At 30.8% G+C, this 17,949-nt stretch overlaps 2 protein-coding genes across 4 annotated transcripts in view; one reads left to right on the forward strand and one right to left on the reverse strand.

The window, feature by feature from the left end:
• nAChRalpha6 (nicotinic acetylcholine receptor alpha6) overlaps positions 1–10,131 on the reverse strand; it is an 86,297-nt gene extending 76,166 nt beyond the window's left edge. For 2 of the 3 annotated variants that reach the window (XM_081994129.1, XM_081994130.1), the window contains exon 1: positions 9,808–10,130. In XM_081994129.1, the coding sequence (XP_081850255.1) occupies positions 9,808–9,874 (67 nt within the window). In that variant the 5' untranslated portion in view covers positions 9,875–10,130. Of the gene's footprint in view, positions 1–9,807 lie in introns of all 3 variants that reach the window. The other variant, XM_081994131.1, reaches the window with a different exon arrangement.
• Positions 1–17,949, forward strand: part of LOC145738941 (cuticle protein 18.6-like) — a 99,317-nt gene that overhangs the window by 56,131 nt on the left and 25,237 nt on the right. The gene's annotated exons all lie outside the window — the stretch shown is intronic.

A 17,949-nucleotide genomic window follows, 5' to 3' on the forward strand; every position in this document is an offset into this window, starting at 1 on the left:
AAAGTTATTCTGAAGTCAAAGTACTGGCCTTTACCCTATTTGCACTATACAGGGTGTCCCAGGTTATTTGGAAATACTATAATTAACACAGAATGAATCAAATTATGCCACTTGACTTGACTTTTGATTCTAAAATATATATTTGAGAAAATTAAGCATATTTTTTATATCTTTGCCAATTTTGCGTTCATACGTTGATAATTAGAAGAAATTTTTTCTCCAACTGACTCTGAAAGCTGAAATTTTGTTTTTGGAGTTAATTTTCTCACATTTTTAAAACATTGAAATCGAAAATGAATTTTGAACTATTAAAATTGTCTTTGAGGATTAAAAATTTGTTGTGTGGAGTTCATTTTCCATTTTCCTAATTCTTTCTAAAACCTTAATATTTGTTGAATTTACTTGAAAAAGCAATTTTTATAATTTCAATGATTAAAACTGTAAAAATTGTTCAGTCCACCTTTAGTTTCGATTTTCATACCTTTAAAATTGACTTTTTCAGTACATTTTTTGATTAAAAAACTGAATTGAATCAGTTAAAATTTGCTTTTCAAGTGGTTTTCCTGCTTCCAAAATGGCTTTCCAATTTGAATTTGACTCTCCAACTTTGAAGTTTATAAATTCGTTTCTTTTTGGAGTAAACCTGCAAATTTTGTTCAGCTAAAACTTTTTATCTGAAATTTGTGTTTCAAACAGTAAAAGTTGATTTAACAATTCGAATTTCAGATTAAACATCTGAAAATTGAGACTTTCAAATATTGAGACTTGAGGCTTTTGAAATTTAGTCTGCAAAATCAAAATTGTTGTAACTTTTCCGTGTCTCTGTGTTATTTTTTCGCTTTTGCCTACTTTTCTTTAATATCTTTTGTTACATTTTTCTCTCCGTTAATTTTGCACTTATTTTTATCCATATTATTACATCTCTCCTTCTTTGTTTTTTATTGAGGCTAAATAAAAACAAAGCTGCTTTTCTTTTGCAATTTTACTACCTACTCACACACTTTGTCTTTAATTTCTCAATGCTTTTGTTACACGTTTCTTACATGTCTTTGCTCCCTTTTTTCATGAGTTTTTTTAAATATTTTTATCTTCCTTACTTATTTATTCTAAAATGTTGGCCCTCCTTTTTTCCTCTATTTGTGTGTGTTTTCCGCATTTATGTTATTTTCTTGTCCTATTCTTTCCTTATTTCGTTAATTCTTTTATGATACACATGACATGGACTTGGTTTATGCTCCCACAGTGCATGTTTTTATTTATCAAAATTAACTGTTTGATATGACATTTGTAGTGATATTCTGTTTTATTTGGAATAATTATTGTGCTTTTTCATGTCATTTGTATTATTATTGTTTCCGCTTCTTGCTTACTTCTTTCTCCATATTTTCACTATTTTTGCCTCAATGTTACGTTTTGTTTAGAATGAATTTACTGTCCGTTATTCTGTTCTTTGCTATATTTTTCACTCGTCTTGGTTGCTTTATTTTTTTCTTTTGCTTCATATTTTTGTGCATTTTCGAGCATTGTACATTGCAGAATTGAACACTTTTATGACTTTACAGTGCTAAATCAGTGCAATTTCTCTTCAGTTTTGAGAACAGTTACTCCATTAATGATAAGAAACACTTAAGAGTCATAAATATTAAGTTTTCTCATGTGATTTGTGAATGCAACTAAGTCAAATTTGTATCTGTGTTATTATTTTCTTTACTCTTTGTTTATTTCTTGTAATGTTTAATTTTTGTTCCTATATGTTTTTATGACTTTTCGGTTTTTATTCATGTACCATCATTTGGTAATTTTATCACTCACTTACACACTTTTCTAATTTTTCCTGTAACAGACCAATTTGATATCTCACTAAAACTACCTATAACTAATATCCCTGCTAATCTGTTCTCGAGAAACAAGTTAAATTAAAATTCAACAAATATTAAGTAAATTAGTTGACAAAGTAGTGGCATAAAATTTTTGCTTGCTTTATTAGAAATGTTCACTAATTAACTAATGCAGTTCGTAAAACCTGTACATCCATTTACATTGCTGTAAACTCATTTTAATTATGTTTTCCACAACATACTACAAAACAACATTTTTTTTGTTCGTTTAGCGTGCAAAATTTCCTGTTTGACTCCGTTAACTGACTGAACTGTTTCCACCTAAAAACCGTTTCCTTCATGTATAAAATCAATCACTTGAACTGACTTTTTGCTTATAAATACATGGGGAGAAAGAAACCCACTTTAGGCTTCTGGATAGCTGTCAACACTTTTTCTGTTCTATCGAAAAATCAGGAAAATACTGAAAAATGCGGTTTAGGCCGTTCGATAGGTCATCACAGATTTTTTTTACCGAAACTTAGGATAAGTTTGATTGGATTGGTTTTGAAATTCGATGCTAATTTTCTAGTAAGATTTTTGTGGGTTTCGGTCACATCATTAGTGAATAGCTTAAGTCCGGTCATTTTTTTGGTCCACCAGTCATTAATAACAAATTTAACAAACATATTGTTTGTTCAATTTTACTTTTCTTAAATTTCGTTAAACAGAATTGATTCCAGGATCTTGAGTGTAATTCAGAGAAATTTCTTCTTTATCTGCTTTTCTAATTTATTGTATCCTGCAGGTGCTGAATGTTTAATGGAAATAATACCTTCTCGTCTATTTTTGTTTCTAATCAATGGATAACCTGGATTGGTTTCTTATAATTCTACTTCTTCCACCATTCCATCGTTGTAATTTTGTTGTATTTCCACTAATGTAATACTAAACGTATGTCAATATAACCGTTTAGTGGACTAATCTATTATTTCTACTGATTGGTAAATGACAGCACTTAACCGCTTTGAAACATAATATTTGGAGGGTAAACATTAAATCAAACTAGGGACTAAGTTTATTAGTGATAGTATTAGCTATGACAGTTTAACCCGTATACTAGATTTAGAATTTTTTTTTATTTGCCCATTTAGTCTGTATTTTTAATTTGACATTAAACAGTTTTTTGGTATGGCTTGTTGAGTATTTAAGTGAGTGAAAATTAACGAATTAACGAGAGACTGCACAGTTCTCCATGTACTAACCAAAAACCGAGTAGTTTTACAGGTTGAAAATATATTCGGTTATTAATTGTTCACTTGTCGGCTGAACAAATCAAATTACGAGAATAACCAGCATTGTGGTTTAAGGGCATCCAATAAACTGAGTTGGGGAACAGTACGTGCGAATTCGATTTTGGTGGTTATCTCGATGTAAAAGCACATAGAGCGCTTTAAATATTAAACAACTTTCGCTTTTCTGATTAGCTGAGTTCAAACTCCATCGCTCGATCAACCAAGTTTTGCTTTAGTTCTCCAACTATTTAGAATAGTTTATTTAGGTCATCAAATCAAATTTGTGTTATAAAACCCAAACAAAAACATGTTTAGTGCAATAAAAATAATGAGTTTTTTCAGTTTGAAGACTAAAACAACATTGTCATACACTTAGAAAAACATCTACATAATTTGACACTTTGCTTAATTTTTAGATATTTGAGATGTGTCTCAAAATATATCCTTTATAACATCAGATCCTTTTCAGTATTTTTACCGCCATTCTTGACACATTTGAAAACGTGTCCAGATGTATGACAACGTTATGTGTTTTGTTATATCGGTTTGTAAAGTTTGTTTAGATAATTAACATATTAATATTATTCAACACGTTTCAAATGTTCTGCGTGTTGTTATGTATCACTATTGGAATCTCCCATTAAAATTTATATTTGTGGTAAGCGAAATTAACACTTCCTGTTGTAAATTAATTTATGACATTGTAAGAAAGTGAAAACTAGAGTTTTCTACGTCTTTATGATTGAAATTTGCTTCGAATAAGAGCACACAAAAAATAGTGATAAGCTAAATTAATTGCACCAACATGTTTTGTTGTTGACTGTGGCATTTTGCATTCTGTCTGTCACATTCAAAACAGAACGGTCGAAATTGCTGAAACAATTCACATCACTAATGACGTTTCCTATAAAAATTGTAAAATGTGGTAAACGAAATTGACACTTACAGAGGTTAATTCATTTTTTTCTTTGCCAGAGGAAGAACTACAATATTTTCCGGATTGCAACAACAAACGTCGTTTTAGGTAAAATTTGTCTGATACAAATTCACTTTGTTTATTTAAAAGTTATAATCAACATTGACATTTACGGTATACGTATTGCATTAACATGTTAAAGTAAAGCTTAGGGTAATTTACATTTTGACTGAACTTTTTCTCAACCTACCAGATTTAATAATAAGACGTTAAAAAAAAAGTTGAAATGTTGTTCCAGTCGAATTTTGCCTGAAGCAAATTACATCGTTAATGGAGCTTTCCATAATAATCGTGAATTGTGGTAAGCGAAATTAAAACTTAGCTACGTTCATTTTGTTTTTGTCAGACGTGTTTTCTTTGTTGAAACGTTAATATCGTTACATAATAATTGGAACCAAAAGTTTAAAAATGTTATTATAGTTGAATTTTGCATGAAACAAATACTTCATTTATGGGGTTTTAATAATAATTAATATTTATTTTCACTTAATACTTATTTTAATTTTTTTGTTGTATTGATAATTTTCTATTCTGTATTGATGGCAGTGGAATTTTTTTTTCAAAAGTTTTCTATTATTGTTTTAGTCGATATTTGCTTCAAAGAAAATCTTTTTGCTTACTGATACTGATAAGCAAAATTCACCCTTACGATTGGTTGCACCAACATGTTTAAAAACATAAAACATTTAGCATTTTATGTGTTACATTAAACAATATAATACTCTAATTAAGCATATAAATGGCGTAGATTTTAGAGTACTTTTTAGTAAATGTCGTTATAACCGAAATTTGTATGTAGTAAATTTTTCTACATGGTAGTGGTTTTAAGGAAGTTTTTAATATTAGTTGCGTAGTGGGTTTATTAATGGAGGATTAATTAGGAGTTTTACAAAAAAAATTATCACTATATTAAACATTGTATTATATTTTATAATTAAAATGTTCAAGATTTTTAGTTAAACACAGTAGCGAAAGAAAAATTATGAAGTTAATTTGGGGTGCTGTAATGACAGCTTGTTCCATAAATATCACCCTATAATCTAATGTCAATTGTCAAAAATTGACAGTTAAGTTAGAATTTGCTTTACTACCACAGAATTGCTTCAAAAAACAATAACGACGTCATTTTTAAGGTTTTACTGACGTTTGTTTAACAGTTTTTAGCACTTACTTTTTACTTATTCCGCTTCACTTATACAGGGTGTCTCTAAAAGTTCTGTACAAAATCCTATGACATATTCCTGACATCAAAATAAGCCGATTTAAAACAACTTACATCAGTCCGAAATTGCTCCGTTTTTCTGAGATACGAAACCCGAATTTGGACACATTTTTGCTGCGGCCGTTAGAGGGCGCTTTACAGTGTACTTGGTTTTAAGTGACCGTAACTTTTTCTCGGTGTAATTTTCTTATTTATTTTTTAATTACCTTTTAATATTTTAAAGCAAAAAAGGTACTCCTGCTAAGAACCGCTAATGTTAACCGTTGTCGAGTTATTTTGGTTTTTAGTGTTCGATACTGCATCTAAATACTCACCTGAAATTTGTTCAAATTGAAGTGTCCAAATTGGGGTTTCGCATCTCAGAAAACCTCTGGCTACCAGGGCCCTAATTCTTGAATGCAGGGAGTAGAATTACCGATAGAAGTGTTGATAGAATGTGACAGAACTGGTTGACAAAAGCAGGTTTCTGTCAAATTGTGTTCCTTTCTCTTGATAACTCTCTTCCCTTGATTCAAGAATCTAGGGCCAGATTGGAAAGTAATATTCTACAAAATAAACAATAAATTTAAAAAAATTTGATTTTTATTTTTTAACTTTACCACCCTGTATCTCAAAAAAGCAGCAATTTCGGACCAAGGTAAGTTGCTTTAAATCGGCTATTTTGATGTAATAGGATTTTGTACAGACCTTTTAGAGACACCCTGTATAATAGAATGTAGCTGTTCTGCTTAATAGTGTTTTAACTTCTTTTTTATAGATTTGCCAATTTAAATGTTCTAGGTAGTGCGAATGTATATGTTTTTCAATTGTAAACATTTAAATTACATGCTTATTTCAAAGTTTTTAACTTGTGTGTTTTTCCTTTAATCGATATATTTTGAGGTTAACTAAATTTTTGCTTTATAAAATCCTTATAGTTTCGTTTTTCTTCAGATTATTAGCCTTATTTTGCTAACATTAACTAGAAACCTGTTTCCGTATATTTAAAAATATCATTTGTTGAAACTATTGAAATACTAAACCTACAATAATGTAAAGTTTCAAAACCCGTAACCAATTAATAACATAAACAGAAGAACGTGATTTAAATTTTCTAGTTTGTTAATGAAAGTGTTAGAATAAACATAATTTGCAATTAACTTTGTGTGCTTAATGAAATGAAACAAAAAAAAAACATTAATTAATGGGCTGACGAAGTACGTGAGTTTCATATAAAATAATCATGCAGAGCTTTTGAAATTTACCATTGATTAAACGAAAGCTCCCTATTATTGTTGGAATTAATTTAAAGTTTTGAACAAAAAAATGTAGCCGCAAAAAAATTTCCCAGCAAAGCATTACCGTTGCACAAAAGGAAAATCCGAACATTCCGAATGGTTTGGAACCGCTTTAATTCGCTGTTATAAATTAAATCTCGACCAAATTCAAAATAATGGTTTCCAACCATTTTAGTTAATCTCAGTGTATGAGACAAATTAGCAAATACATCAATCGGTTCTATTATTTCCACCGGATATGTATGATTTAAATAAATTACAGGTGAAGCAACTGTCCTAATTACAATACAGAAACGCTGATAAATCCAGATAATAAATGGACTGTCATATATGGAGTAATTGTTTTATTTTAATAGCGGTATTAAGTCTTTAAAGAGGAAAGTTGGAAGCTGGAACTTTCGGCACTAAGGCACACTAAAGTTTCATAGTTATCCAATCAATGGTTTTTTGCTTCTCGATCCGTGTTTTGCTAATGGTGTTAAAGCTTCGTCAGGGGAGAAATTACTAAGAATATTAAATAGTTCCACTCAGGATGTTGTTTTTTTTTTAATACTTGTGCATCATGGTTAATTGTTAAAACTTGTGACAGTTAATGTGATTTCTTGGTGAGTAGAAACAGGTTCTGTAAATTTTTTTACAGTTAAAATACTTTTGAAATTTTTTAATAGACATTATACAGAATCGGTCACAAATTAGTACGCTTTGTAGTTCACTTTTGAGGATATGATAGTGAGCACCTTATGCTTCCTACAGCTTATCACGTACTCCCATATACTGTTATTAGCTAAACTAAATTACTTATTGAAGTCAAAGGATATGTACAGAAAGTAGTTAAAAAGCATTTAACTCAACTACTTTGATTGTAACTCAACTATTATTAAGATACTACTTTCAAATTAATTGAGACAAATTAAATAAAATTCTGAATTTTTGTGAGATTACCGTTGCTTATTTTAACTGGAACACCTTGTATATTGTTTTTTAGACTCTCCAGACATAATTTATGTAGGTATAATGCCATATACTTACCTGCAATTGTTTCTGAGGTATTTAACATTTGTGAAATTTCTGTTAACGCATATTAGGCAACGTGTTAGATGTCTTTATTTGAAATAATAATGTAAATAACAAACCCATTAAATCAGTCAGAGTCAAAATAATACGATTTACCATAACTGACCTTAGATGAAAAGTTAACGGAAACGGAAATACAGGGGGCCAAGTTATAAAGTTATAAAGAGCTACCAGATTTTTGTGTATGAATAGATGATAGATAACCAAGGCAATATACTAATTCAAACTCAAAATGCTGTTGGAACAATAATAGACAGTTATTTGAAGCAAAATTTTCTTCATCGAGTCCAATAGTTTAATTCCAAATATCTCGGAAACCAGTGATTTTAGGGATACTAACTGTGTATACCTTTTTTAGCTAGAAGATATTGATGAGATATTGTCAGTTAAAAAAAGTTATGTGGATTTTAAAGCAAATTATTTTCTGCAAATGGCGACGTCCACGCGCTAGCTTAAAACAGAGTTCAATAATCAAATTTGTTATCCTCAAAAACCCCCAAATATCAAATTTTACCACAAAAACTACTAACTTGTTTGTGAGGTATTTAAAAAAGATCATTTTAAAAAAATAACTTTGACTCCTGTATTTCTGTTTCCGTTGACATTTCGTCTGAGGTAAGTTGTGCTGAATCGAATTATTAAAATCCCAAAAATCCTCCATTCAATTATTTACCATTACTTATGGGACACCCTGTATAAGATGTTCTTTCAACTTTCTTTTGAACCCTTTTGGTATAGTTACTGTTTTTAAGTTTTCGGGAACGCATTAAACAACTTTAAGCACATACAAGGTATTACAAATTCGATGCTGAATAGAGCTGATAGAGCTTTAGTTAGATAGAGCGCATTTTATTGCTAAATAATTTGGTAAAAAAAAAATTCCAAAAATTTCAACACCACAAAACAAAAACCGAAAAAGTGATGTGACCAGAGTTATATATGCCTATTTCCGTTAATCCCATGGGACTATGCTGACTGCTGACTGCTATTTTGCTATTATGCTTATTATACATTTTAGATTGCTTTGCTTTATTTTATTATATTCCTAGATTACTCTCTACTGTAACTTCGTAGTTAAATCGCACTAATTGTAAACTCTTAATAAAATTATATTTTTAAAAAGAGTTTCTGACGTCGAGTTTATTTAAGTCCAGTCTAAATTTTCATCTAGATAAATTGCCAAGAATTTGGCATTCCGGGACATCGCAATTTTTAAAGTTTCAATTAACTCTAGTTTGGTTCTTTTAGACTTTTTAGTACTGAAAGTTATAGGACTTGTTTTTTCTTTGTTTAAAATTAATTTGCTTTTACAAAACCAGTATGAAGCCAGTTGTTTTGATTTCATAAATTCTCTGTTTTTACATCAATAGTTTTTAATCTATATGATTAGGGAAGAGTAACTCCAAAACACTATTAAAATTAATTGTGCGTGGTGGTCAAAAATACTAAAATAATATATAAGAAAAAATGTTCTTTTAATGTTAATAATGCTGTTATTATCTGCTGACAATTGAAACATTATAAAAATCAAAAATTTTATATAGTGATATATTCTACTATCTAAAATTAAACATGGTACTTTAATCAAATGGTAAATTTAAAAACAGCATTTAAATAAAATCTCCTAAGGTAAGAGTCATCCTGGAAATACGTTTTTTCCAATAAAACTCTTTTCCACACAATGCGACATCACATTTATTTACACACTTACGTCTTCAATTGTCGTAGAAATAACATTTTTCTCAAGTCCTTAAAATTATCCATCACACAAATAATTCCTGCGGAAAAAGGTATAAACGTTTTTTTTCAAAGCATTTTCACAGAATTCCAAAGTATTTTCACAGAATTCCAAAGCATTTTCACAGAATTGGCATTTTTAATGGTTTTTCAATTCTACTGAAAAATCAGAAATAATCTAAGGTAAACATTAATGAAGAAAAAAAATTATTTTGCAACCACAAAAAATCCTGGTGGTAAAACCCATTTATTATCGTTCTTTGTCCAAGCTTCCCAAAGAACCCCAAAAAAATTTGGGCTAAAATGTATCGCTTTCCTAAACTGAAAGCAACAGTTTAAACAAATTTAAAATAACGAAGGCTGGAAAATCGGATAAAGAGTTTAAGTTAGAAAAAAAAAATCAACTTACCTGGCAGAGTAAAAATCAAAAATACTGCAGCTATGAGCTGCTGAGTAAATATTTTCTTTGGGACCATTTGATACTACTCCTTCCTGACAGTCATGTCCCCATTCATGACACCTTTCAAATGTGCCGTCATTCCCTAAACAGCAAACTGTACGGCACCACATTCACTAAACAGTATTTTTAAGAGGAACACCAGTCACGTTTTAACGTGTCGGAGACGACTGAACGAGTCTCCATAATCAAGAGCAGGAGCAGCGGGAACGCTCCAGGTCTCTGCAACTCGCTCGCAGCTCAAGTGTTTGGCACGCACGTTGCCTCAAACGTGCAAATTCCAGAGCCGCTCTTGTTGCAATGCAAAGGGATCAATAAGAGCTCTGCGCGCGCTATTAGCTACGCTGTTATCTATATACTCTCATTTTCATATAAACTGTTATTTTAAACTAATGCTAATGTAAATTGTTATCAACACTATGCTGTCCTGATTCTAGCTCCACTCATGCTACATACCGAACAGTTACAACTGCTTTCAAACTAAAAACTGTTATCTTTGCCGTTTTCCCTGGATACAATTCAGTATTAAACCAGGCCAAATAGATGCCCTAAAAGCAGCTCAAATATGAGCAATAGTATCAATCCAATATTTTAGGGGGATATTACGTTTTCTTTCAATGTTTCACACAGATAATACCTAGAAATCTTAGTTGAAATTAACAGCCATTGTTAACTCTGTAAACAATCACATTTTGTGGATAAACTAATGTTAAGTAACTAAATTATAGACATAAGCCACTTTCTTGAGTGACTTGGTATAGTTAATTCAACCAAATTTCTGTCATAACTCTAGCTAATATTAAGCTTAACCATACTGCTCCGCATACTCGCTTTCTAAACGTGGCTTCATTAATGTTGATAAACTTGAAAATGGTTTTTCGATACATGAGATTTTGATGACACTAATAAATGCGATAAGTAACTCGAGACTTACGGTATAATCATGAAGAAAGTAAATGAGTATGCAAATACTCTCATACAGGATATTTTTTTTATTTGCAGATAAAGTGAAAAAGCTTTAGTATATGCCGAACAATGTCTGTTCAAACGTGCACTGTACATTGTAGCCTTTACAGGGTGTCCGGGGTTTTTATAGCAGGACTTTAAGCAGGTTTTAGCAGGAGTCTTACTTGGATGGTAGAAACCAAAGAGTCAAATATTGTTTATCAGATATAATTGATGTTGAATATGGAGTACCTCAGGGGACTATGCTGGGATCCTTTTTATTTTTATTGTACATTAATGATGAATTAGAAGATTCTAGATATTTTTATTGTACATTTATGATGTGGTCGGGGTGGTTGATAGGTGTGAGATAGAGCTGTTCGCGGATGATGCTATGATTTCTAAAACTGGAGATGATTTTGATCAAATGCAACACGATGTGAATCATGATTTAAAATAGCTATTTATGCAACAAGTTCAAAAAGTATATTTTTGAACTTGTTGATACGATACGTTGTTATACGAGTCCGTTCCAAGTTCCAAAAACTTTTTATAAAATCGACTTGTTTGATGACAAAAGCACAGCAAATATAACAACAACAGCAAAAATAACTTTGTTTGAACTAATGCAAAAAAGTAGACATTTTTGAACTAAAAATCATTCAAAACAGAGTACTTTTTTGAATGATTTTATAAAAAAATTGTTTATTGTAACTAAAACCAAATTCAGCGTATTTGGGAGAAAGCAGAAAATTGGTAATATAAATGTTGACAACATATACATTGAAATGAACGGAAGTAGAATAATGCATGGAAAGAACTTAAAGTATCTTGGAGTAATTTTCCATCCTAATTTGGATTTCCGGGGGTCAATAAGACATCATTTGTCTGTGTATATTAGGTTGATGCTGTATAATAGTATTGCGTAGCCGCATCTGCATTTCTGCTCAACCCGACTACAAAGTATGTTTTAAAGAGGACATAACCTTAGAATTAAATATGTCACTCTCAGGACTATACAAGTCAAGAGATTTCAAAGTGGAACTGGGGTGTAGTAGCGCATCATTTAAAAGGGGTTTCTATTTTGTTACTAGTACCAAAATGGATTTCATTATTGTACTAGTAAATGTCATTTTTGACAAACGATGAATAGGTTTTGCTGATATTGACATACTTTTGTTGATGTTAGTGTTTTTATAAAAATTATTATTCGACGAAACAATTATTCAGATATTTGAAGTAGCCCATGTATTAAATCACAAGAAAACGGAAGATTCAAAGTCGTTGCCAACCCTATACATTTATTTTACTGACAAAAGTTTAAATATTGGAAAAGCTTCTTGATGATGGGCATTTCTATACCCGAAACTAGTCGAGCACGCCTTTGCTTTTAGAGGGATACAATTAATTATTTATTTGGTGACCGGTTTCGATCTAAGCCATCTTCAAACCTTAAAAAATATAGGTGTCAAAGAGAAAAGAGGTCCTACATTGTAACTGTACAAATACAACGAATATAATATAAAAGAACGAGTAGTTAATTTAAATTACTACAAGCGTTAAAATAACAAAATAAAGCTAAAATTAAAATCTGAAGCTACAAAAGAACGACTTTGGTAAAAATTTAAAACCCAACAACAAACACACTGTTGGAACTATCGGAATTGAGCAGACAAAACCTACGTAAGCAATATGGTGCTCGGATGATCACTTTCAGAAGAATTAGAGATAAATACAATCTATGAAAATGATAGTGACAGTATTGTCTTCTCAAATTTTCTAATGTAGTGTTTAACAGGATGTTAAGAAACTGTGGAAATATACATGCAGAGAAATTGATGCTGTAAGCTTCGAAATAGTGAAAAACTAGTTTGATTGTCACATTATAGGACTTTTAACGCTTAAGTAAAGAAATTTCTTGTTTATATTCTAGAAAAAGGTTGATAATAAATTGTTGCATATACATGTAGGCAATTAGAAGATTCATTGTGCTACTCGACTAAATAGTGCTGAGATGTCAGATTGACAGTGACAGATTAGAAAATGTCAAAATACCCTTCTTAAAAACACGATGTTTCTCAAATCAGTCAGGGTGGCTAATTTTAATATAGGAATGCACTGTAGGTATTACACCATGAATGATAATTTCAAACATATTTGATGAAATACTGACATATGAAAGTATACATCAAAACAGTAACTTTATTAACATCCTCTTTTATCGCATGAAAAATAATCAAATGTATATATATACTGGAGGTCTCTCTGGGTTGCATATGCTCAACATGATTTCCGTCATATTGGATGGACTTTGGCGGTTTACTTGCGGTTGACCCAAAGGCAGCTTCAATTTCTACTCGTAAGGCAATTAAACGCTTGATTGATTTTCTCGGTCAAACCTATCCTTGCAGTTGGGTTTGCTTTATAAACGATATTACTATTGAGTTCCTCATGAGCGGAAATCAAAGCAAGAGCGGTCAGGTAAGGTAACCTTGCTCCTCCAAATACCGGCTTTACCTATTCAGTAAATATTGAAATTACTTGGTCCAATAGTTGTAAATAGTGAGTCATTGGGTCAAGGTTTGATCCTTATTGATTGACCTTCTCCTTTCTCCGGTCGGCAAAACTCTAACTGATCAACAAATTACGTTTTAGGGATTATTTCCCCGTTGAATTAATATTTTGAATAATTTGAGAGCAACTATAACAGCGTTCTTCATTGAATGAGACAACTCCAGTTATTGTTGTAATTGGACCAGTGACTAGATTCAGTTTAAGCCATAATGAGCCATGATGTTTTTCCAACAAGAAAAATAGAAAAAGAAATCACAATCCAGAAGAAGCACATCAATTACTAAAAAATATCGTTAAATTTAGTAACTAGTAGTAGTAAGTTACTCATTTGAGGTTGCCTGGAAGGATTGCAGTATAATTTGCCCGTGTACGACACACAATTACATCTTCTGCTAGCTTCGTCACATAACGTTAATTTGTCATATTCAGAACTGGTTTGCAATAGTTCCCCTCCTTCACCTTTCATAATCCCCTATAATTTATTTTGTTGTCATAAAACAATTTCACTGCCTTGAGATTTGTGAATGTGATACTTAAAATCTTTTTGATCTTTGAAAGCAAAGGCACCGTTCTAGCTAAAAATTACATTTCTAATTTTGCTTTCATATGATTGTAAAGTTTTATAAAATACACTCAGAAGATTCCTCCTTAGAGTTGTTTATATTCAGGATTCTGAACTATTTTTGAACTGATTTGGATCATCTGGCATGTACTTACAGGCTAATTATTGCTATTTAGTGATGTAGAATCTCTATGGATTAATAATTATATCCCGTTTTTTATCTAAAATTTGTTTTTTATTTGTGACTCCATCATAAGCCACATGATTCAAACGTCAACATATTTTTTTTAAAATATTAGAATATCGCATTATGCAGGGTGAAACCTTTCCAAATCACAAAATCGTTGGGATCTTGATAACAACATGCTTCTAAAACCTCGTGAAATACCACCTTGGAAAGATTACCAGATATTTCTTAAATGGTTTTAAACTGCCCCTAGAACGATTTTGAAAATTCTGCAGCTTTAAAAAACTCGGAGATCTTTTTAAGAAATAACAAATGCACTGAGAGCTATCTTACAAATACCAAAACACTCGTTAAACTCTCAAAAAATGTCAGATGCTTTCACAATCATATTATTCATAGTTGTAAAGTCAAAAATCTCGTGAATTTCATCTCGGAAATAATTTTGGAGTTGTCAAAAATATAGTTTTAGAAATATTAGAGGCTCTAAAAACTTTGCAAATCTCTCAAAATTTGTATCAGATATCTTTCTGTTTATCCTGTAATTATCTAGTTGCAACAATCTTTTTAAAATGAGATAGAAATATTTTAATATTTTCACCTGCCGGTAGAGTGATTTTGTAAATGTAAGTTTCTGAATTTTCAAAACTGTTCATTGCGTTTTAATGATATTTAGAAAATTAATTGAAAAACAGAGACTGACATAAAAGTGGCATAATTAGCGTAAATTTGAAATTTGACAGCCGCTAAGCTAAGCTATTTCTGGGTTAGTTTTTTGTCTTTGTCAAAACCATTAAGTTAGAGCGTTTCTCTATCCCATCTAATAGAATGGACAGTTTTGATATTTTTACTTTTGTATATTGAAAATTTCGAACTCTTTTAAAAATGCTTTATGCCTTTTACAATTACCATTTCTTCATAATGGTTATAAAGTTTTCAATTGTTTCTAGTCTCAAAAAAATGTCACAAATGAGAAATTATTTCTAACAGAAAACCTCTCAAAACTCTTAACAACGGTCAGATGCAATAACACCAGAGACTATTAAAAATTTCAATAATGATGATGCTTATCACATTATTTGAAAATTGTCAGATGCTGCTAAAATTGTTTTAGCAATGCTTTTAAGAACAAAATTTTTCAAAAAAACAACAATGTTCCTGTTGGCAATTATGGCGTCATCATCAATCCAAAGATCGTCAAATCAATCAAATTTCAAAACTAGTGAATCTTGTCAATTTTCTTAAAATTTGCGTATACCAGACAAGAAGAGTCATAAGAATGTAATGTAAATATAATGAAAATGCTGTCTACTGATTTCTAGCACCAAATTTTTTCTACTAAGACAGCAGGTAATTAGTTCTATAAGATACTGATTTTTGTACTACTTGAATAGTACATATTTTATCTAATTTTTAGATATTATCTGGATTGGCATAAATAATATCTTATACCAGCATCCATTCTTATCATCTACCATTTCTTATTTTGTCTTATAATATTCTCAAATGTATCGATAGATTGACACCTTAAACTTAACGTAAACTATTTTGCCAATGAAATTTTTGATCTAATAATTACTTGGCAATTATGACTAACATGGAAAATTGCACAGGATATACAGGATGGTCCAGTTTTAAATGTCAATAATTCACCATTCAAATTGATGTCATTTACAACCCTCCAAATTTTATTTAAAAAAATCGTTTTCTTGTCATATCTGTCAGACCATTGGAGCATTTATGAAAGTAATCCTCATTATGTGATGTTAACGACGTTTGTCAAAATTGTCTAGTTGGGGGGATGATTTTCATTTTCCCGTCTTATTTTCAACGTCACTGGACATTTTTCAAAAATTACAGATTTTTTAAATTCCTTGTTCAATTTGGAAAATAAAGTATTTCTTGTACAAATGTGGTGGAGAAACCACTTCTTGCAGATTTATTTTTATAAAATAAAGTTTTACAATTGGTGTCCTCTTTTTTTTTGGGTTTTAAAACGTAATAACTCGTAAGGAATTGTGACACAAAATTTTACAGGAGATACATCTTTCTTTAAATTAAACAAGGATTTTTGGGAAATATCCAGTCAGCGTAGAAAAGCGTAGTATAGTGGAAAAATGAACACCATCTACGCCACTGAACTGAAAGTTTGACAAACGTCATTCACATCACATGAGCATTCATTTCATAAGTTTTTGTTCAAAATTGTTCCATAAATGACATAATGCATGTCAACTTATTTTTTGATAGACTATCGGATAGTGGATTATTGACATTTAAAACTAGACCACCCTGTATAAAGACATTAATTTAAATAATTTGTTTTAAACTCAACTTAACCGTACAACTGTTGGTGGTGTCTAATTTCCTCCATGCAGGAATGGGGATTGTACCCACATTTGCGAAGATTTACGGTTTATCATTTAACTGTTATCGGTTGTTGATCATCGTATTGCAAAATCAACTATTCAAAGTAGCAAAAAAATGATTCGACAGATCCAAATCTGGAAAACCTCTACGTTATAGATTTTATAGTTTCCTATCATTTTTTAAGTCCTGAACATGTAGAAAATATTCCCTTTTTAAATAAATTAACTCTTCATTTTGCGGTAAAATAACAAAAAAATCTAAACGGCTTATCATACATTTTTCAACATAATTTGCTATTCTTATAAAAAATAAAAAAACCTTTTATCATCCTCTTCACATGTATGTCAATTCAATCAATTATGTTACCTCTTTCTTCTGAATTGAACGGCGTTAGATGAAAAAAGTCTCAATTGGAAACTGTTTGCTTTTACGATTGAACATGTAACGGGAAATCGAGAAAACACGTTTTGATGATTGAAATCACTTGTGTGCCTTTTATAATGCGATGTCTGAAACTGCGTGAGATTCAAATCCCTGTAAATTGCTTGTGGCAGTATAGAGGTATTTAATTCAAAATGAATTAAATTTTCAAAAGACTTTTTAATTACAGTTCCGCCATAGCCTTCTTGAAAGTTTATTAATATACCTACATTTAGCCACAACGAAACAAAGAATAACTGAAACTGGGGTGCTAAATATAATCAATAACTTAGTACATATTTTATTCGTAGCCATCCAATTTGAGACTTGCTCCGTCAAACTTTAATTATTAATAAAGCCTCAATTAAAACAGAGGAGATGGTTATTTTAAAATCTTAATTGCAGCTTCCAATGTGCATTATTATTTTTGAAAGGTGGCCAGTTTAATTAGCTTGGACTCAATCAGTTTCAATTACGCTGGGCTTATCGTTTAGCCCGTGTTGCATGCAACTAGATTCAGGGTTAATCATCATTGTTTAACTCGAGAACATCATGTGACAGTAACGTATTTGATATGGGTCAAGTTTAACTTAATCATTGTTCAACTGACCGGCCTTCATACAAGCCTTAATGGTAGAACGATATAATTGCTTTCTCTCGTTTGTCGGCGTGTACTTCATTATTTATGAAGGTCTGTTGGTTAACTTGTCGGCAAATTGTAATGAAAGTTTAAGTCCCTCTGCAAATTTGAGGATAGAAGTAATTGTGTGTATTTGTCTTGAAATACTGATTTCTTGTCTAAAAGTGGATTTTTTTAAACAGGATTTTTTAAAAAATTCTGCTTGGTTTTTTTATTAACCATGTTGTGTTCTTGTAATTTAGCCCTTTAATCCTAGCAAAAGTAGCTAGGATTAGTTAGTTGACACTCAAAAAATTGAGTCAGATTTAAAAATTCAGCAAAACTAACATTTGACTATGTGACCGATTGTTATTATCACAGCTTTTTCACAGACAAACTGAAAAAAAAACCTTTATTTTA

Source organism: Ips typographus, linkage group LG16 (assembly GCF_016097725.1).
Source record: "Ips typographus isolate SLU linkage group LG16, UJ_Ityp_2.0, whole genome shotgun sequence".
Classification (NCBI taxonomy): domain Eukaryota; kingdom Metazoa; phylum Arthropoda; class Insecta; order Coleoptera; family Curculionidae; genus Ips; species Ips typographus.